General features: G+C 43.7%; 1 protein-coding gene across 1 annotated transcript in view; it reads left to right on the top strand.

The window, feature by feature from the left end:
• TMEM114 (transmembrane protein 114) overlaps positions 1 to 16795 on the top strand; it is a 134767-nt gene extending 117972 nt beyond the window's left edge. Inside the window, exon 4 of the mRNA XM_040440278.1 lies at positions 16566 to 16795. Coding sequence (XP_040296212.1) covers positions 16566 to 16795 — 230 coding nt within the window. The remainder of the gene's footprint in view (positions 1 to 16565) is intronic.
• The last annotated feature ends 921 nt before the right edge of the window (positions 16796 to 17716 follow it).

Below are 17716 nucleotides of genomic sequence, written 5' to 3' on the forward strand. Positions count from 1 at the left end.
AGGGAAAGCCAGGGTTTAGGCACGTGATCGCCGCACGGGTGAGGAACCCGTCTAGGGATGTCAGGGCAGTCAGGTTCCAGCCGCAAGGTGAGTTAGGGGTCACCACCTTTCCCTCTCCCTTGGGCAGGGCTTTCCCTTTTATCCTCCCTGTGCGTGACGTCGGTCATTACATTATCTCTGACCCTTATTTTGTGTAGGTAAAAAAAAATATATATATTTTTTTACCTACTTAGAATCCAGTATGGATCAAACAATATCATGGCCTGTCTTTTGAGGTGGCAGGATTGAAGGCGTCGGTCCTCCAGCAACAGCAGCGATTACAACTGACCGCAAGCCCAGCGGTTGCTACTGGTAACCAGGTTGTTGCGGAACCCAAGGTCCCTCTCCCTGACAGATTTTCTAGGGGAAGGGACAAGTTTTTGACATTCCGTGAGGCCTGTAAGTTATATTTTAAACTGCGCCCTTACTCCTCTGGTAATGAAGATCAGCGGGTGGGGGTTGTTATTTCCCTGCTGCAGGGGGACCCGCAGTCCTGGGCGTTCTCTTTACCTACTGATTCCCACGCTCTCCGGTCAGTGGATGAGTCGTTCGGGGATTTGGGTCTCATATATGACGACCCTGACCGAGTTGCACTGGCTGAATCAAGATTACGGAGACTCTTACAAGGAGAGCGGCCGGTAGAGGAGTATTGCTCTGAATTCCGTAGGTGGGCTATGGATACCCAATGGAACGACCCGGCTCTCAGGAGTCAGTTCTGCTCTGGGTTATCCGAAAGGGTTAAGGATGCGCTTGCATTATATGAGACCCCCTTTTCCCTTGATGCGGTTATGTCCCTTTCTATCCGTATAGAGAGACGCCTTAGGGACAGATTGAAAAAACCGGAGCAATTGGTAACCCCTCTTAAGCAGCAGTTAGTCTGTACGGACTTAGACGAGCCTATGCAGCTAGGAGGAACTACTCGTCAGGTCCGTCCTCCTGAGGCTCGCCGTAGGCGTGGGGTTTGTTTTTTTTGTGGGGAGAGGGGTCATTTCATTAATGTCTGTCCTTCTTTCCTCAGAAACAAAAGACCGTCGGAAAAACTACTAACCCCAGGCTGTGTGGAGGATGTCAGCCGGGGGGTATACGTTTCCTCCATACGTACATCGCAATTTGTGTTGCCAGCTGTTATTATTTTTGGTGATAAGACGGAGACTATTTCTTTCTTTCTAGACAGTGGAGCAGGGGTAAATTTGATAGATGCCCATTTTGCCCGCACTATGGGTTTGTCTCTCTGTACGTTACAGACACCCATTCCCATATTCGCTATTGATTCTGCTCCCCTGTCTCAGAGAAACCTCACCCACATTGTTCATAATTTACACCTTCGGGTAGGGGACCACCATAACGAGATGCTTTCAGGTTATGTTCTGGAGGGGCTTCCCACTCCGGTAGTGCTGGGTCTTCCCTGGTTGGTAGCGCACAATCCAGTAGTGGATTGGCAGGCCAGGGAGATATTGGAGTGGAGTGAGCAGTGCAGAGAAAATTGATTTTCGCGAATTAAATCGGATAACCATCCGAGACCCATACCCTCTTCCTCTCATTCCTGACCTGTTTAACCAGATTGCGGGTGCTAGGTGGTTCTCCAAACTTGATCTTAGGGGGGCCTACAATATGATTCGTATTAAGGAGGGGGGTGAGTGGAAGACAGCGTTTAACACCCCTGAGGGGCATTATGAAAATCTAGTTATGCCTTTCGGTCTGACCAATGCTCCTGCCGTCTTTCAACATTTCGTTAATGACATTTTTAGTCATCTAATCGGCAGGTTTGTGGTAATATACCTAGATGATATTTTAATTTATTCGTCTGATCTGAAAACACATGAGGTGCATGTCAGACAATTCCTAGGTTATTTTTTATCTGCTTCAGGTTTCCGTATGGATCCTAGGAAGGTCCAGGCAATTTTTGATTGGGATCTTCCTGAGAACCTCAAAGCACTACAACGGTTCTTGGGCTTCGCGAATTTCTATAGGAAATTCATTAAAAATTATTCACTTATTGTAAAACCGCTTACTGACATGACTAGGAAGGGGACTGATTTTTCTAAATGGTCTGACGCCGCTAAAGTTGCTTTTTCCTCTCTAAAAGAGAGGTTTACCTCAGCACCTGTACTAGTCCAATCTGATGTCTCTCAGCCTTTTATTGTTGAAGTCGATGCGTCAGAGGTGGGAGTGGGGGCGGTGCTGTCTCAGGGTCCGTCTCCTGGCAAATGGCGTCCTTGTGCTTTCTTTTCTAAAAAACTATCTGCAGCAGAAAAGAACTACGATATTGGCAATAGGGAACTATTAGCTATTAAACTTGCGTTTGAGGAGTGGCGTCACTTCTTAGAGGGGGCAGTCCACCCCGTCACTGTGATTACGGACCACCAAAATCTTCTGTACCTCGAATCAGCTAAGCGTCTCACCCCTAGACAGGCTAGGTGGTCGCTATTTTTTACCAGGTTTAACTTTGTGATTACCTATCGTCCTGGGGCAAAGAACACCAAGGCTGATGCACTATCTCAGAAACCGCATGCAAAACGCAGTTCACATGGCTGCGGTTTTGATGCGGTTTTCCTTGAAATGTATCCCTGACCTTGCAGTCCTACTCTAAGAACATTGTCTTAATGTTTTAACAATGTAGTAACTACATGGGGAGTAATATTTATTATAACGTCCTTTTAATTATGTTTTAAGTATAAATTGTAATAGTAATGTAACAGCAACCAAATCCACTCCACATATTGGAACAAGCTGAAAAAAGCACAATTGTGGGTGGGTCAATACCATTTAAAAGGAGTGAGAATCCACTCACTCGGTGGCCACTGAGGAAGGGGTGTAAGACCCTGAAACGCGTCTGGCATTACAGAGTGAGCGTGGATTCAAGCTAAAGATTGAAGAAACTGGATATCAAGTTGTAAGCGCAAGAGATTCACTCTCAAATTTGAAATTGCCGCCGCACAGCAGTGACGTCATCTAAGCGTCCGCCCGGAACCCCAGATCACCAGGTCACGTGGGACGCCACAATCGGCCAGGCACGGCCACCTGGTAAATCAACGCTGCGGCCAGGCAGCAAGGAGGGGAGAGACCGGGTGAATACAAGCGGCTGGATATTGTAAGTAACTGGGAAGTGTATCCAAATGTGCCTTAACGATATACATCTCTGAACATTGGACATTGGCGTTTAGTCATTAGTGTTCCATCACAATTGGACACAGTTCATTGAATCACTGGTGCGATTTTCTGGATATCCAACACCACCATAATTATTGGAACACATTGTGTGGTCATTTTTTCCACATTAGTTGTCATATGCATTATAACCTGAATTGGGACATTGCTTGTACGAACTGTATGTGACCTCACCATACCCACAACAGTGTTCACGCCAGCGCATATACTATTTTGCCATCAGTATTGACATATATGTGAATTTACAGGCTGTTACATCATATATGCACTTGATGTATGTTTTATGTATATTTTAGGGGTTTGTTTTTAGAATATTAAATACCAATTACGTATTCATCCAGTGTTTCCCTTGTGTGTGTGCCCCCTCATTTTCCATACGTTTCATGATGCACTGGAGGGGGTAATGTGAGGGATCCGGTGCCCATTCTTCAAAGAGGAGTGGTTGTTTCTGCGGTACACTCTGTTTTGGAGGGGAAGGTGTTAGAGGCCCAGGGGGACGCCCCGGTCTCTTGCCCCTCAGAGAAATTGTTTGTACCGTTGAACCTACGTTTCGAATTATTAAAGGAACATCATAGTTCGGCACTTGCTGGGCACCCGGGTAGTAAAGCAACCTTGGAGCTATTGTCTCGTCGTTTTTGGTGGCCAAGGTTGCGTCAGGATGTATTGGATTTTGTGTCTTCTTGTTCTACCTGTGCGCGAGCAAAAGTTTCACATACACATCCTGCAGGGTCTCTATTACCACTCGTCATTCCCAATAGACCGTGGACACATCTGTCAATGGATTTTATCACTGACTTACCTTTGTCTGCGGGTAAAACAGTTATTTTGGTAGTAGTGGACAGGTTTAGCAAAATGGTACACTTCATTGCGTTACCCGCACTACCTAATGCTAAGACTCTTGCTCAGGTATTCGTCAGTGAAATCGTGAAGCTTCACGGGGTCCCCTCCGATGTTGTTTCGGATCGGGGTACCCAGTTTATTTCTAAATTTTGGAAAGCTTTTTGTTCCCGTTTGGGGGTACACTTGTCCTTTTCCTCCGCTTTCCATCCTCAGTCGAATGGACAGACTGAGCGTACCAACCAAAACCTTGAGACATATCTAAGATGTTTTGTGTCTGAAAACCAAGAGTTGTGGTCATCATATTTACCGTTAGCTGAGTTTGCCATAAATAATCGTCGTCAGGAATCCACTGGCAAGTCACCATTTCTTGGTGCATATGGTTTTCATCCCCAATTCTGTACTTTCAAAGAGGGGGGGTCTTCTGGGGTTCCTGAAGAGGAACGGTTTTCGTCATCTCTTTCATCGGTATGGCAGAAGGTGCAAGCTAACTCGAAAAATATGGGAGGTAAATACAAATGCATGGCTGATAAGAGACGGTCGCCAGGTCCGGACCTAGGAGTGAATGACTATGTGTGGTTGTCTACTAGGAATATTAAATTGAAGGTTCCCTCTTGGAAACTGGGTCCTAGGTTTATTGGCCCTTACAAAATTGTAGCCATCATCAACCCCGTGGCTTTTCGCCTGGAGTTACCTCAGACTTTTAAAATTCATAATGTTTTTCATAAGTCGTTACTCAAAAAATATGTTCCACCTCTAGAACCGTCACCGCTGCCACCCCCTCCTGTTGTCGTGGATGGTAATCTAGAATTTCAGATATCCAAAATTGTTAATTCTCGTCGGGTCCGCCGCTCTCTTCAATATCTGGTGCATTGGAGAGGTTACGGTCCCGAGGAAAGAATGTGGGTTCCTGCGTCTGAGGTAAACGCCGACAGGCTAGTTTGGGTTTTTCATCCCTCTCATCCTGAGAGACCTGGTCCTGAGTGTCCGGAGGCCCCTCGTAGAGAGGAGGGTACTGTCACGAGGGTATCGAGAACCACGCCTGACTCCGTTATACCCGGGGTCAGGAAGTCGCAGCGGTTGGCTGCACGCTCTATTTAAGATAGGGCGGTTTTCCTTATGGTAGCTTTCTGGGTTTGCTTTGCAAACCCTTTTGGCTCACTCAGGGATCCGTAGCTCTTTCTCCTCAGTCCAGCACTCCCAAACCTGTTCCTTGTCCAGCACTCCCAAACCTCCTTATATTCCTCTCTCACACTTCTCTGGTTGCCAGAGATAGAACTTCCTGCCTGGACATCTATTCTGACCTTCTGGAGCTGTGTTGCTGCGTTCTCTGGTAGTTGGTCCAGAATGCTACCCTCCGGATCCCTGTTGGACCTTTGTGGTCTATTGTGATCGCCCACCTGGGTGTATGTGTTTGTCTGTTTTGTCTGTCCTCTCCCTGGTGTTTCCCTCTTAGTGATAGTGGTGCGGACTAGCGATCCCACCGGCCTGTTCACTATCTAGGGCTCATTTTAGGGAAAGCCAGGGTTTAGGCACGTGATCGCCGCACGGGTGAGGAACCCGTCTAGGGACGTCAGGGCAGTCAGGTTCCAGCCGCAAGGGGAGTTAGGGGTCACCACCTTTCCCTCTCCCTTGGGCAGGGCTTTCCCTTTTATCCTCCCTGTGTGTGACGTCGGTCATTACAGGAAGGCAGCGCAATGCCTTCCTGAGGCATCGGCGCTGCCTTCCTGTGACGAGCCTGTGAGATCCAGCCCCCTGGATCTCACCTATAGTTGCCCAATTCCTCCCTACTACCTTTCTTGTGAATGGGCACAGCATTTGCCAATTTCCAATCTTCTGGGACGACTCCTGTTGCTAGTGATTGGTTAAATAAATCTGTTAATGGTTTTGCTAGTTCACCCCTGAGCTCTTTTAATAGCTTTGGGTGTATCCCATCAGGCCTCTGTGACTTATTTGTATTAAGACAGCTGACTTAGAACCTCTTCCTCTGTAAAGGTACATGCATCAAAAGATTCATTAGTCTTCTTTCCTAACTGAGGTCCTTTTCCTTCATTTTCCTTTGTAAAAACTGAACAGAAATATTCATTGAGGCAGTCAGCTAGTTCTTTATCTTCTTCCATATACCTTCCTTCTTTTGTTTTTAATTAGGTAATGTTTTAGTTTCCTTTTTTCATTTATGTATCTGAAGAATGTCTTATCGCCTTTTTTCACTGACTGAGCTAATTTCTCTTCTGCCTGTGCTTTAGAAGCTCTTATAACTTGTTTGGCCTCTCTCTGCCTAATCTTATAAATTAGCCTGTCATCCTCGTTTTTTTTATTTTTATAATTGCTAAATGATATTTTTTGGTTTTTAATGATTTTGGCCACTTCTGCTGAGTACCACAGTAGTCTCTTCCTTTTTTTGCTTTTACTGTCAAGCCTAAGGCAATTTTCTGTTGCCTTCAATAGTGCCACTTTTAAGTAGTCTTATTTCTCCTGGACTCCATTGAAATTGTTCCAATCTGATAGGGACTCATATACCACTAATCTCATTTTAGAAAAGTCAGTTTTTCTAAAATCTAAAACTTTTGTTTTTGTGTGGTGTGACTCAGTCACTGTACTTATAGTAAACCACACTGACTGGTGATCACTAGATCCAAAGCTTTCCCCTACAGTTATATCAGATACCAAATTCCCATTTGTGAATACTAAATCTAAAATGGCCTCCTTCCGGGTCGGCTCCTCAACTACTTGCTGTAGAGATAATTCCAGTAGGGAATTTAGAATATCTGTACTCCTGGCAGAACTAGCTATTTTGGTTTTCCAGTTTACATCAGGAAGATTAAAGTCTCCCATAATGATAACTTCCCCCTTCAATGTCATTTTAGCTATTTCCTCAACTAGTAGATCATCTAATTCTTTGACTTGGCTAGGTGGTCTATATATCACACCTACACGAGTTACCTTATGATTATCAAGCTGCAAGGTAACCCAAACTGACTCTAAATTTGTCTCGTTAACTTGTATCAAATTAGATTTCATGCTATCTTTCACATACAGGGCCACCCCTCCCCCTTCTTGCCTTCTCTGTCTTTCCTGTATAGAGAGAACCCTGGTATTGTTATATCCCAGTCATTACTCCCATTGAACCACATCTCAGTAACAGCCACTAAATCTGTATTCTCAGATGCCATTATAGCCTCAAGTTCATTGATCTTATCTGAGCTTGTCAGTTCTTAACCTTTGTGCTACTGGCATCTTCTGGCATTGTTCCGGGGGGGCAGTCGAACTGCTGGATTATCACTCTTTTGCCCCCCTTCCCTAGTTTAAATGCTCCTTAGCAAATACTTGGAACTGTTCACTGAGGACATTCGTTCCCTTGAGATAAAGATGCAAACCATCTTTCTTGTACAGTTCTTTTCTATTCCAACGAGAGCTAACATGAGACACAAAGCCAAACCCTGGTTCAGACACCATTCACCAAGCCATACATTGAATTCCTTAATGCGCATCTTCCTGTCATGCTGAAGGTTATGCACAGGCAAAACTGCAGAGAATGAAACAGTTGATGCAACCTCCAGTATATCATTTCCAAGTGTGTGAAAAGCTTCCTTCACCTTTGAAACCTCATTGCAAGCCAGATCATTTGTCCCAAGATGGACAATAACATCCACCTCCCTTTCCTGCTTTGCTTGCCTAACAATATTAAGGATCTGTCCTCTATCCCTGCTAGCGGTAGCACCAGGGAGACATCTCACAACACCATTTTCCTCAAACTTCACACCTCTTAAGATGGAATCGCCCACCAACAGCTGCTTACTATTAGTCCTCACATTCTCCTTTTTGTCTTTGGCTGCAGTCTTGCATACTTTAGGAATGGGAGATGATTGTTTCTCACCCACTATGCTTGAGCCATCCTTGGTCTTGCACTCTGAAAGTACTGCACATGAATTATGGAGAGCCACAGACTGTGGGACATGTCTTCTATCAACAACTCTCAGTCTACCAGAACCTGCAGTAACCCATCTTCCATTTCTAGGGGGCCTCTGCGGCAGTGGCATTGCAACGTTCTAAGCCTGAGTTTGTTTAACGGTTAATTTACAAATCTCAGATTTCAAAAATGCGATTTCCTGCTGCATTATGGAGTGCTGTCTACAGATCAGACAGCATCCAAACCTCTGAAGAGTGGAACCTGAAATAAAAGCACAACAATTCCTGCTTAGAACCAGGTCTGCCATTTTAAAGAGGGGAAAGATTATAAACAAACAAATCTTACTTGTTTAGATTGTACCCACCTCCAGATTACCTCCTGAGTATCTCATGAATATCTCCAATGCACTTCTAAAAATCAGCACTTTGAAAAAGCAGCAAGCTATAATTGAAAGCTTTGAAAGCTTGTGAAAGTTTTTAAGGGAGTTGCTGCAAGGTAGTCCTTAAATTTTTCAGTGACAGCCCACACAAGTGCGAGGAACTCTAACTTGAAAGAGCTGTAGTTCCAGTAATCTTTTCAGATCCTTTCAGGGATCTACTAGCGTAAGCAATCACTCTTTCGTGTCCTTCTTGCATTTGGGACAGAACAGCTCCCAGGCCTTTCTGGCTGGCATCAGTGTAGAAACGGAATGGCTGTTGGTAATCTGGAAATCCCAAGACAGGTGGTTCGGTCAGCTTCTTTTTTTAGGAGCTGGAATGCAATTTCCCTGTCTTTATTCCACTCCACAGATATCTAAGTCTTCTGATACTTCTTTGGATGTCCTCTTAGGAGTTCCTAAATTGGCTCAGCAATCTGGGCGAAGTGAGGGATGAAGTGTCTGTAGTACCCTGCAAAACTAAGGAAACTTCTCACCTCCTTTACTGTGGTAGGAGTAGGCCAATTCTGGACTGCAGCTAACTTTTCCGGATCTGGTTTAACCCCTTAAGGACACATGACGTACCGGTACGTCATGTGTTGTTCCGATCACCGCCGCCTGGCGGGAGGTGATCGGTACAAGGTGCTTGCTCAAATCATTGAGCAGGCACCTCGGCTAAATGCGCGGGGGTGTCCCGTGACCCCCCCGTGTCGGCGATCGCCGCAAACCGCAGGTCAATTAAGACCTGCAGTTTGCTGCACTTTCTGCAGTTTCTGATCAGAAACTTTAATATGCCGAAAATATAGATTTTTCAACCCCCCTGCACCTCTGAATGATTTTATGCCGGCGGGCGGTGTGGGAGGTGGGCGGTGTGGCAGGGGGCCCGCCTCCTCTTAAATATTCATTGGCGTCCAATGGTTATACCAGAGTGTCAGCACATTGCTGACACTCTGGTATAAACGGCTGACATCTGTGCTGTGATGTTAGACGTTTAACCCTTTCCATACCGCGGTCCGTACGGACCGCTGTATGGAAAAGGTTAACAGTCAGGGAGGTCCCTCCCTCTCCCATCGGGGGACTGCTGTGCCTTTGCAGCCCCCAGACAGGATGGGGTCGCAGAGGGAGGCCCCCTCCTTCCCCTTCCCCGTCTGCTCAGTTGTGGCCACAACTGAGCAGACGTGGAAGGCTCCCATGGCAACAGGACGCCTTCTCAGGCATCCTGCTGTCCATGGTGCTGAACAGATCTGTGCTAAAGGCATAGATCTGTTCAGACAAAGTGTAAGTAAAATACAGTACAATACACTATATAGTGTACTGTACTGTATTATACAGACATCAGACCCACTGGATCTTCAAGAACCAAGTGGGTCTGGGTCAAAAAAATGTAAAAAATCTGAAAAAAGTAAAGATAAAAAGAAAACACATTTATCACTGAATAAAAAAAAAAAAAAAAAAAAATACACTACACATATTAGGTATCACCGCGTCCGTAACGACCTGATCTATAAAACGGCCATGTTACTTTCCCCGCAAGGTGAACACCATAAAAATAAAAAATAAAAACTATGAGGAAATTAAAATTTTGCCCACCTTACTTCCCAAAAAAGTAATAAAAGTGATCAAAAAAGTCACATGTACGCCAAAATAGTACCAATCAAACCGTCATCTCATCCCGCAAAAATCATACCCTACCCAAGATAATCGCCCAAAAACTGAAAAAACTATGGCTCTTAGACTATGGAAACACTAAAACATGATTTTTTTTTGTTTCAAAAATGAAATCATTGTGTAAAACTTACATAAATAGAAAAAAAGTATACATATTAGGTATCGCCGCGTCCGTATTGACCGGCTCTATAAAAATATCACATGACCTAACCCCTCAGATGACCACCGTAAAAAAAAAAAAAAAAACAGTGTAAAAAAAGCAATTTTTGGTCATCTTACGTCACAAAAAGTGTAATAGCAAGCGATCAAAAAGGTATATGAACCCAAAATAGTGCCAATCAAACCGTCATCTCATCCCACAATAAATGATACCCTACCTAAGATAATCACCCAAAAACTGAAAAAACTATGGCTCTCAGACTATAGAGACACTAAAACAGGATTTTTTTTGTTTCAAAAATGAAATCATTGTGTAAAACTTACATAAATAAAATAAAAAAATTATACATATTAGGTATCGCCGCGTCCGTGACAACCTGCTCTATAAAAATACCACATGATCTAACCTGTCAGATGAATGTTGTAAATAACAAAAAAAAGGTGCCAAAAAAGCTATTTCTTGTTACCTTGCCTCACAAAAAGTGTAATATAGAGCAACCAAAAATCATATGTACCCTAAACTAGTACCAACAAAACTGCCACCCTATCCCATAGTTTCTAAAATGGGGTCACTTTTTTGGAGTTTCTACTCTAGGGGGGCTTCAAATGGGACATGGTATCAAAAAAAACAGTCCAGCAAAATCTGCCTTCCAAAAACCATACAGCGCACCTTTCCCTCTACGCCCTACTGTGTGCCAGTACAGTAGTTTACGGCCACATATGGGGTGTTTTTGAAAAACTACAGAATCGAGGCAATAAATATAGCATTTTGTTTGGCTTTTAACGCTTGCTTTGTTAAAAAAACATATGGCATTCCTTTCCTTCTGTGCCCTGCCATGTGCCCGTACAGCAGTTTACGACCTTATATGGGGTGTTTCTGTAAACTACAGAATCAGAACCAGAAATATTGAGTTTTGTTTGGCTGTTAACCCTTGCTTTGTAACTGGAAAAAAAAATATTAAAATGGAAAATCTGCCAAAAAAGTGAAATTTTGAAATGATATCTCTATTTTCCATTAAATCTTGTGCAACACTTAAAGGGTTAACAAAGTTTGTAAAATCAGTTTTGAATATCTTGAGGGGTGTTGTTTCTAGAATGGGGTCACTTTTTTGGAGTTTCTACTCTAGGGGTGCATCAGGGGGGCTTCAAATGGTACATGGTGTCAAAAAACCAGTCCAGCAAAATCTGCCTTCCAAAAACCATAGGGCGCACCTTTCCCTCTACGCCCTACTGTGTGCCAGTACAGTAGTTTACGCCCACATATGGGGTGTTTTTGCAAACTACAGAATCGAGGCAATAAATATAGCATTTTGTTTGGCTGTTAACCCTTGCTTTGTTACTGGAAAAAATGTATTAAAATGGAAAATTTGCCAAAAAATCTAAATTCGGAAATTTTAGCACTATTTGCCATTAACTCTTGTGGAACACCTAAAGGGTTAACAACGTTTGTAAAATCAGATTTTGCTCGACTGGTTTTTTGACACCATGTCCCATTTGAAGCCCCCCTGATGCACCCCTAGAGTAGAAACTCCAAAAAAGTGACCCCATTTTTGAAACTACGGGACAGGGTGGCAGTTTTGTTGGTGCTATTTTAGGGTACATATGATTTTTGGTTGCTCTATATTACACTTTTTGTGAGGCAAGGTAACAAGAAATAGCAGTTTTGGCACCGTTTTTTATATTTTGTTATTCACAACATTCATCTGACAGGTTAGATCATGTGATATTTTTATAGACCAGGTTGTCACGGACGCGGCGATACCTAATATGTATACTTTTTATTTATTTATGTAAGTTTTACACAATGATTTCATTTTTTAAACAAAAATAAAATCATGTTTTAGTGTTTCCATAGTCTAAAAGCCATAGTTTTTTCAGTTTTTGGGCGATTATCTTGGGTAGGTTATGATTTTTCCAGGATGAGATGACGGTTTGATTGGCACTATTTTGGGGTGCGTATGACTTTTTGATCGCTTGCTATTACACTTTTTGTGATGTAAGGTGACCAAAAATGGCTTTTTTTACATCATTTTTATTTTTTATGGTTTTCACCTGAGGGGTTAGGTCATGTGATATTTTTATAGAGCAACTTATTAACTATGCGGCGATACCTAATATGTATACTTTTTTTTTTATTTATGTAAGTTTTACACAATGATTTCATTTTGGAAACAAAAAAAATCATGTTTTAGTGTTTTCCATTTTTTTTACGGTGTTCATCTGAGGTATTAGGTCATGTGATATGTTTATAGAGCCGGTCGATATGGTCATCCCCCCCCCCCCCCCTATACCTTTACCTTTTTTAACTTTATTTGGGGAAAATTAAGTTTTTGTTTATTTTTACTTGAAATTTTTTTGGGGGGGAAACTTAATTTTTAAACTTTTTTTTTCACTTTATTTTTTGTCCCACTTTGGGACTTCAACTTTTGGGTGTCTAATCCTTTACAATGCATTCCAATACTTCTGTATTGGAATGCATTGGCTGTATGAGTAATACTGTGTGTATTACTCATACAGCTTCCGGCCTGTGAGATCCAGGGGGCTGGATCTCACAGGCTCGTCACCGGAAGGCAGCGCAAATGCCTCAGGAAGGCATCGCGCTGTCTTCCATGCCATTGGGTCCCCCCTACAGCCCCACGGGGACCCGATTGCATCGCCGCCGCCCGCAACATGAAAAGCCGCAAACCGCAGGTCTGAATTGACCTGCGGTTTGCGGCGATCGCCGACACAGAAGGGGGGTCACTGGACTCCCCCGCGCATTTAGCCAAGGTGCCTGCTCAATGATTTGAGCAGACACCTTGCTCCGATCACCACCCACCGTGTGGCGGTGATTGGAAATACACAGGGCGTACAGGTACGCACGCCCTGTTTCCTAAAGAGGTTAAAGTCCAGGAACGTGACACTTGGGTGTTGTGCAGCTAACATTCTCAACTGGCTTTTTAGGTTGTCAGTGTTAACACCTTCAATGAATTGTCCTTTCAGAGTTTTTTCTTGGTTCTCTGCCTCACGGGGGTCTACCTGAACCATAACTCTAAGGCCTCTTTCACACGGGCGTTGCGGGAAAAGGTGCGGGGGGCGTTGCAGGAACAGGCGCGATTTTCCAGCGCGAGTGCAAAACATTGTAATGCATTTTGCACTCGCGTGAGAAAAATCGCGCATGTTTGTTACCCAAACCCGAACTTCTTCACAGAAGTTCGGGCTTGGGATCGGTGTTCTGTAGATTGTATTATTTTCCCTTATAACATGGTTATAAGGGATAATAATAGCATTCTGAATACAGAATGCATAGTAAAATAGGGCTGGAGGGGTTAAAATAAAAAAAGATAATTAAACTCACCTTAGTCCACTTGATCGCGCAGCCCGGCTTCTCTTCTGTCTCCTTCTTTGCTGATTGCAGGAAAAGGACCTGTGGTGACGTCACTCCGGTCATCACATGGTCCATCACATGAACCATCACCATGGTAAAAGATCATGTGATGAATCATGTGATGACCGGAGTGACGTCACCACAGGTCCTTTTCCTGCACACAGCAAAGAAGACAGAAGAGAAGCCGGGCTGCGCGATCAAGTGGATTAAGGTGAGTTTAATTATTTGTTCTTTTTTTTTAACCCCTCCAGCGCTATTGTACTATGCATTCTGTATTCAGAATGCTATTATTTTCCCTTATAACCATGTTATAAGGGAAAAAAATAATGATCGAGTCTCCATCCCGATCGTCTCCTAGCAACCGTGCGTGAAAATTGCACCGCATCCGCACTTGCTTGCGGATGCTTGCGATTTTCACGCAACCCCATTCATTTCTATGGGGCCTGCGTTACGTGAAAAACGCACAAAGAGGAGCATGCTGCGATTTTCACGCAACGCACAAGTGATGCGTGAAAATCACCGCTCGTGTGCACAGCCCCATAGAAATGAATGGGTCATGATTAAGTGCAGGTGCAATGCGTTCAACTCACGCATCGCATCCGCGCGGAATACTCGCGCATGTGAAAGGGGCCTAAGGGCTTCTTGTATAGACAATGCAAAGTCTCTGAGTGACTCACTGGTTTGTTGTTTCGTGATGAAGAACCTCAATTTGACCTCTGACACGGTCTTGGGTTCGAAGGTGGTGTAGAGTCTCTCGAAGATCTGTCCCAGTGTTCTCCTTTCAGAGCTGGGCCAGGACTTGACCTCCCGGAGTGCGGCTCCCTCTAGTTGCGCTAGGAGTATTTCCATTTGCTGCTCTGTGGAGACAGGGCACAACCTGAACAAGGCACACATTTTCGTCTAAAAGTCTCTTAGGGTGTGAGCTTCCCCAGAGTATCGGGGGAACCAAGGGGCCCCAAAGTAGTAGGGCATGGTTACTGGCATCATGCTAGCTGCTGCAATGGCTGGTCGTGCACTGGAGCCAGCCGCAAGCCTGCTGCAGGTGATCCGCTGAGGTCAGGCTGCGCGGCTTCCTCCTGAGCAGACATAGCAATGACAGTTTATTTAAATGCTGCAGGCTAAATTTGGCTTTATACAATTTTTGAATAGGGTTGCTATAGGCAACCGTTGCGGGTGTACGGCCCTTTAAGACGCGTGGTGCAGTCCGGAGATACTATTGAGGAAAATTCTTATTAAATGCCCCCCCCCCCCGCTACTCATGGAGGACTCACACAGGCCGAGGAGTAAGATCGGGGCCTTTACTTGCGCTTATCCCGTGGAGGCTGTCTGGCAATGCGACGGTTCTCCTCTCTCTTGCTCGCATGCCAGATCTCACAATCCGCGAGCGTACGTCACACTCAAGTCCCATGCGTGGCACCTCTATTCAACGTGACCCACAGCCAGGAGGGGCGGTGCTACACTCTGCATACAGCTCGGCCTCCCCGGACCGCTACAGGAGTGGTAGGCGGCACTCTTACTTATTCCTTTGCATATGGGGCGGTGTACCAATTTTTTCCGCTCTGAGAGAAGGTGTAACTTAGCTTTTCCCACCAGGCTGCTCAGTGATGGCGCAGCAAAAAAAATTACAAGTCCTTTAGGTGGCCATTTTAAGTGCAGAACAGTCCATTCAAACAGAGCAAGCAGTGCTATTGACTTTTGAAAAATCCACAATTTGCGGTTTTGTAATAGAAGTGTAGCGCAATACATGCAGACAGTCTCTAAGCAGCCTAAACAGAGGTCAGACATCCATGCCCACTCATCGCTTGTGAAGAGCGGAAGCTGACTGGAAAGGCGATGACCATGTTGCAGCTGGTATTCCTCTACTTCCCGCTGCTGCTGACAAAGCCTAGCCAACATGTGGAATGTTGAGTTCCAGCGTGTGCTCACGTCGCACAACAGTCGGTGAGCTGGCAATTGCAAGCGCTGCTGCAGCGTTGCCAGACCTGCGGCAGCTGTAGATGACTATCTGTGCCGCCTGCCCTGACCTATTGCTTGTTTGATTTCTGCCTCATCCTTTGGTCCCGTACTGTTGCTCCTGGTTACAACTCGGCCTGCTGACAACGTCTGTACCTCTGGTACCTTGCTCTGGACCAGCTGCCTCATGTGCCAATCCTCCTCAAGAGGTAGCGACCTGGTGTTCCCCTTGGGAAAGTCTATCCCCACTATCAGGGTTACTGTGAAGAATGAGGGGCTCACTTAGACAACGCCCTTAGAGGATGTAAGACACGTGTCGCAGTGGGTTCACACCCGCTGGTTCGTGACACTATTCTCCATGCCTCTTATCAGCTTGGTTGCCCTTTTAGGTATGTTTTCCAATCCCATTGTATCCTTTCAATGAACTGGTGCCCAGAATTGAACTGTATATTCTAGATGAGTTTGTAGTAATGATTTGTAAAGTTGTAATATTATGTCCCTCTCCTTCAAGTTTATGCCCATTTTAATTCATGGGAATAAAAGTGGCATGGATGCACGAGACAGGAATGTAATGAAAGCAAAGCCTCCCTAGGCTTCATCACTTGAGTAGATCCTTCCATTCCAGCTAGCTGAAACACAACTCTGTGCTCAGAAAGGAAGCTGTGGCTATGATACTACATAGATCCTAAACACTGTGCATAAAACTTGCTATATGTCCATCTTTACATGCCTTAGATTTTAAACAGATTTACATGGAAAAATATGGTGTGCAGCAACTCATGATTTACATATTATTATCCTCTAGAAGCAATGCTTCTAGTACAGAATATGGTGCTTCACTGTTATCAAGGCATATGTAGAGCATGCCAAAAGGTCTTTAATATCTATAAGTACTGTGTGTACCACTGAGAGTAACCCTAGTATTTCATATTGTTACTTTGCTATATGCAGTAAATTTATGAATCTTCAGTTACGTAATTGTTCATATTCCTTCACTTTCTGTTCAATTTCTTGTAAATAAGATTTTTTTTTATCTCTCTCTCTCTCAGCATTGGTGACTCTGACTGGAATCAGCATCTACATTGCATATTCTGCTGCAGCATTTAACTATGCACTATACTCATTGGGCAGTGCAATTCTATCTGAAATTGATATACGGTTTGGGTGGTCCTTGGCTCTTGCATGGATATCGTTCATCACAGAAGTTCTCACTGGGATGGCCTTTCTTTTGGCTGCTAGAGTGACGGGTCTTAAACGAACTCGAGATCAAGTTATTTAAATAACTGAACCACAAAAAACAGCAGCCAAATCTTTACAAAGATATGTTCTTGGATGTGAAGATCTAAGATGACGTATGAGAACCACTGGATTATGGCCTTTCAAAGAACTTTACCCAGAAGACTACATTCTTTTTACTTCACAGTGAGAAATGTACCATGTATGGATAGCATTCACTTTCTTTGCTAGCTGTCAATGTTATACCTTCAGACAATTCCAGTAGTCAAGTTTTTATTTATACAGCAGAGATTGATGGATGTGCTGTCGGATCATCAGTGTTGCTACATTTTGTCAATAGTGATTGACGTTTGGATTCTATTCATCTGAAATAATTTAATGCACATTGCTGAAAAGTTGTACAATAATCATGAAACCCAACCAATTAGAGCTATATGAAAGAGTTTATTGTCCTGGTTTACTAAGCTAATTCACCGTAGTGAAAAGAATATTTAAAAAGTGTTTATTACAGAAGTGCACTTGGGTAGAGAATGGAAACCTGCTATATACAGTACTTGTTGAGAGTATTACTAAATTATCCATGAAATCAGAAATGCTGGCTAATGGACTTTGAAAAATATTAAACCAACAAACATTATAGTCTTCAGCATATGGAAGGGATTGATGTTCCTACTTTGCCTTGAATTTGCATTACAGGACGGAAGGATCGAGAACCTATCTACTGTACACATCTTTAATTTAAGGACTATACATAGAAGATTTGTTCATGAAAGGCGTTATATTTTATTGCTTGATTATTGCAAGCAAACATTGTATTATTATGCAGGACAAGGTGGATTCATTTGAAATCTCTTTAAGCTATCAAGTAATATGGCAGGTGGCTTTTCACAATACATAATACATTAGAAAAATTTGAACAAAATAAAGTCACAATTGATGTACAGACAATATTTCTATGTTCTGC

This window comes from Bufo bufo, chromosome 7 (assembly GCF_905171765.1).
Source record: "Bufo bufo chromosome 7, aBufBuf1.1, whole genome shotgun sequence".
NCBI classification, from domain to species: domain Eukaryota; kingdom Metazoa; phylum Chordata; class Amphibia; order Anura; family Bufonidae; genus Bufo; species Bufo bufo.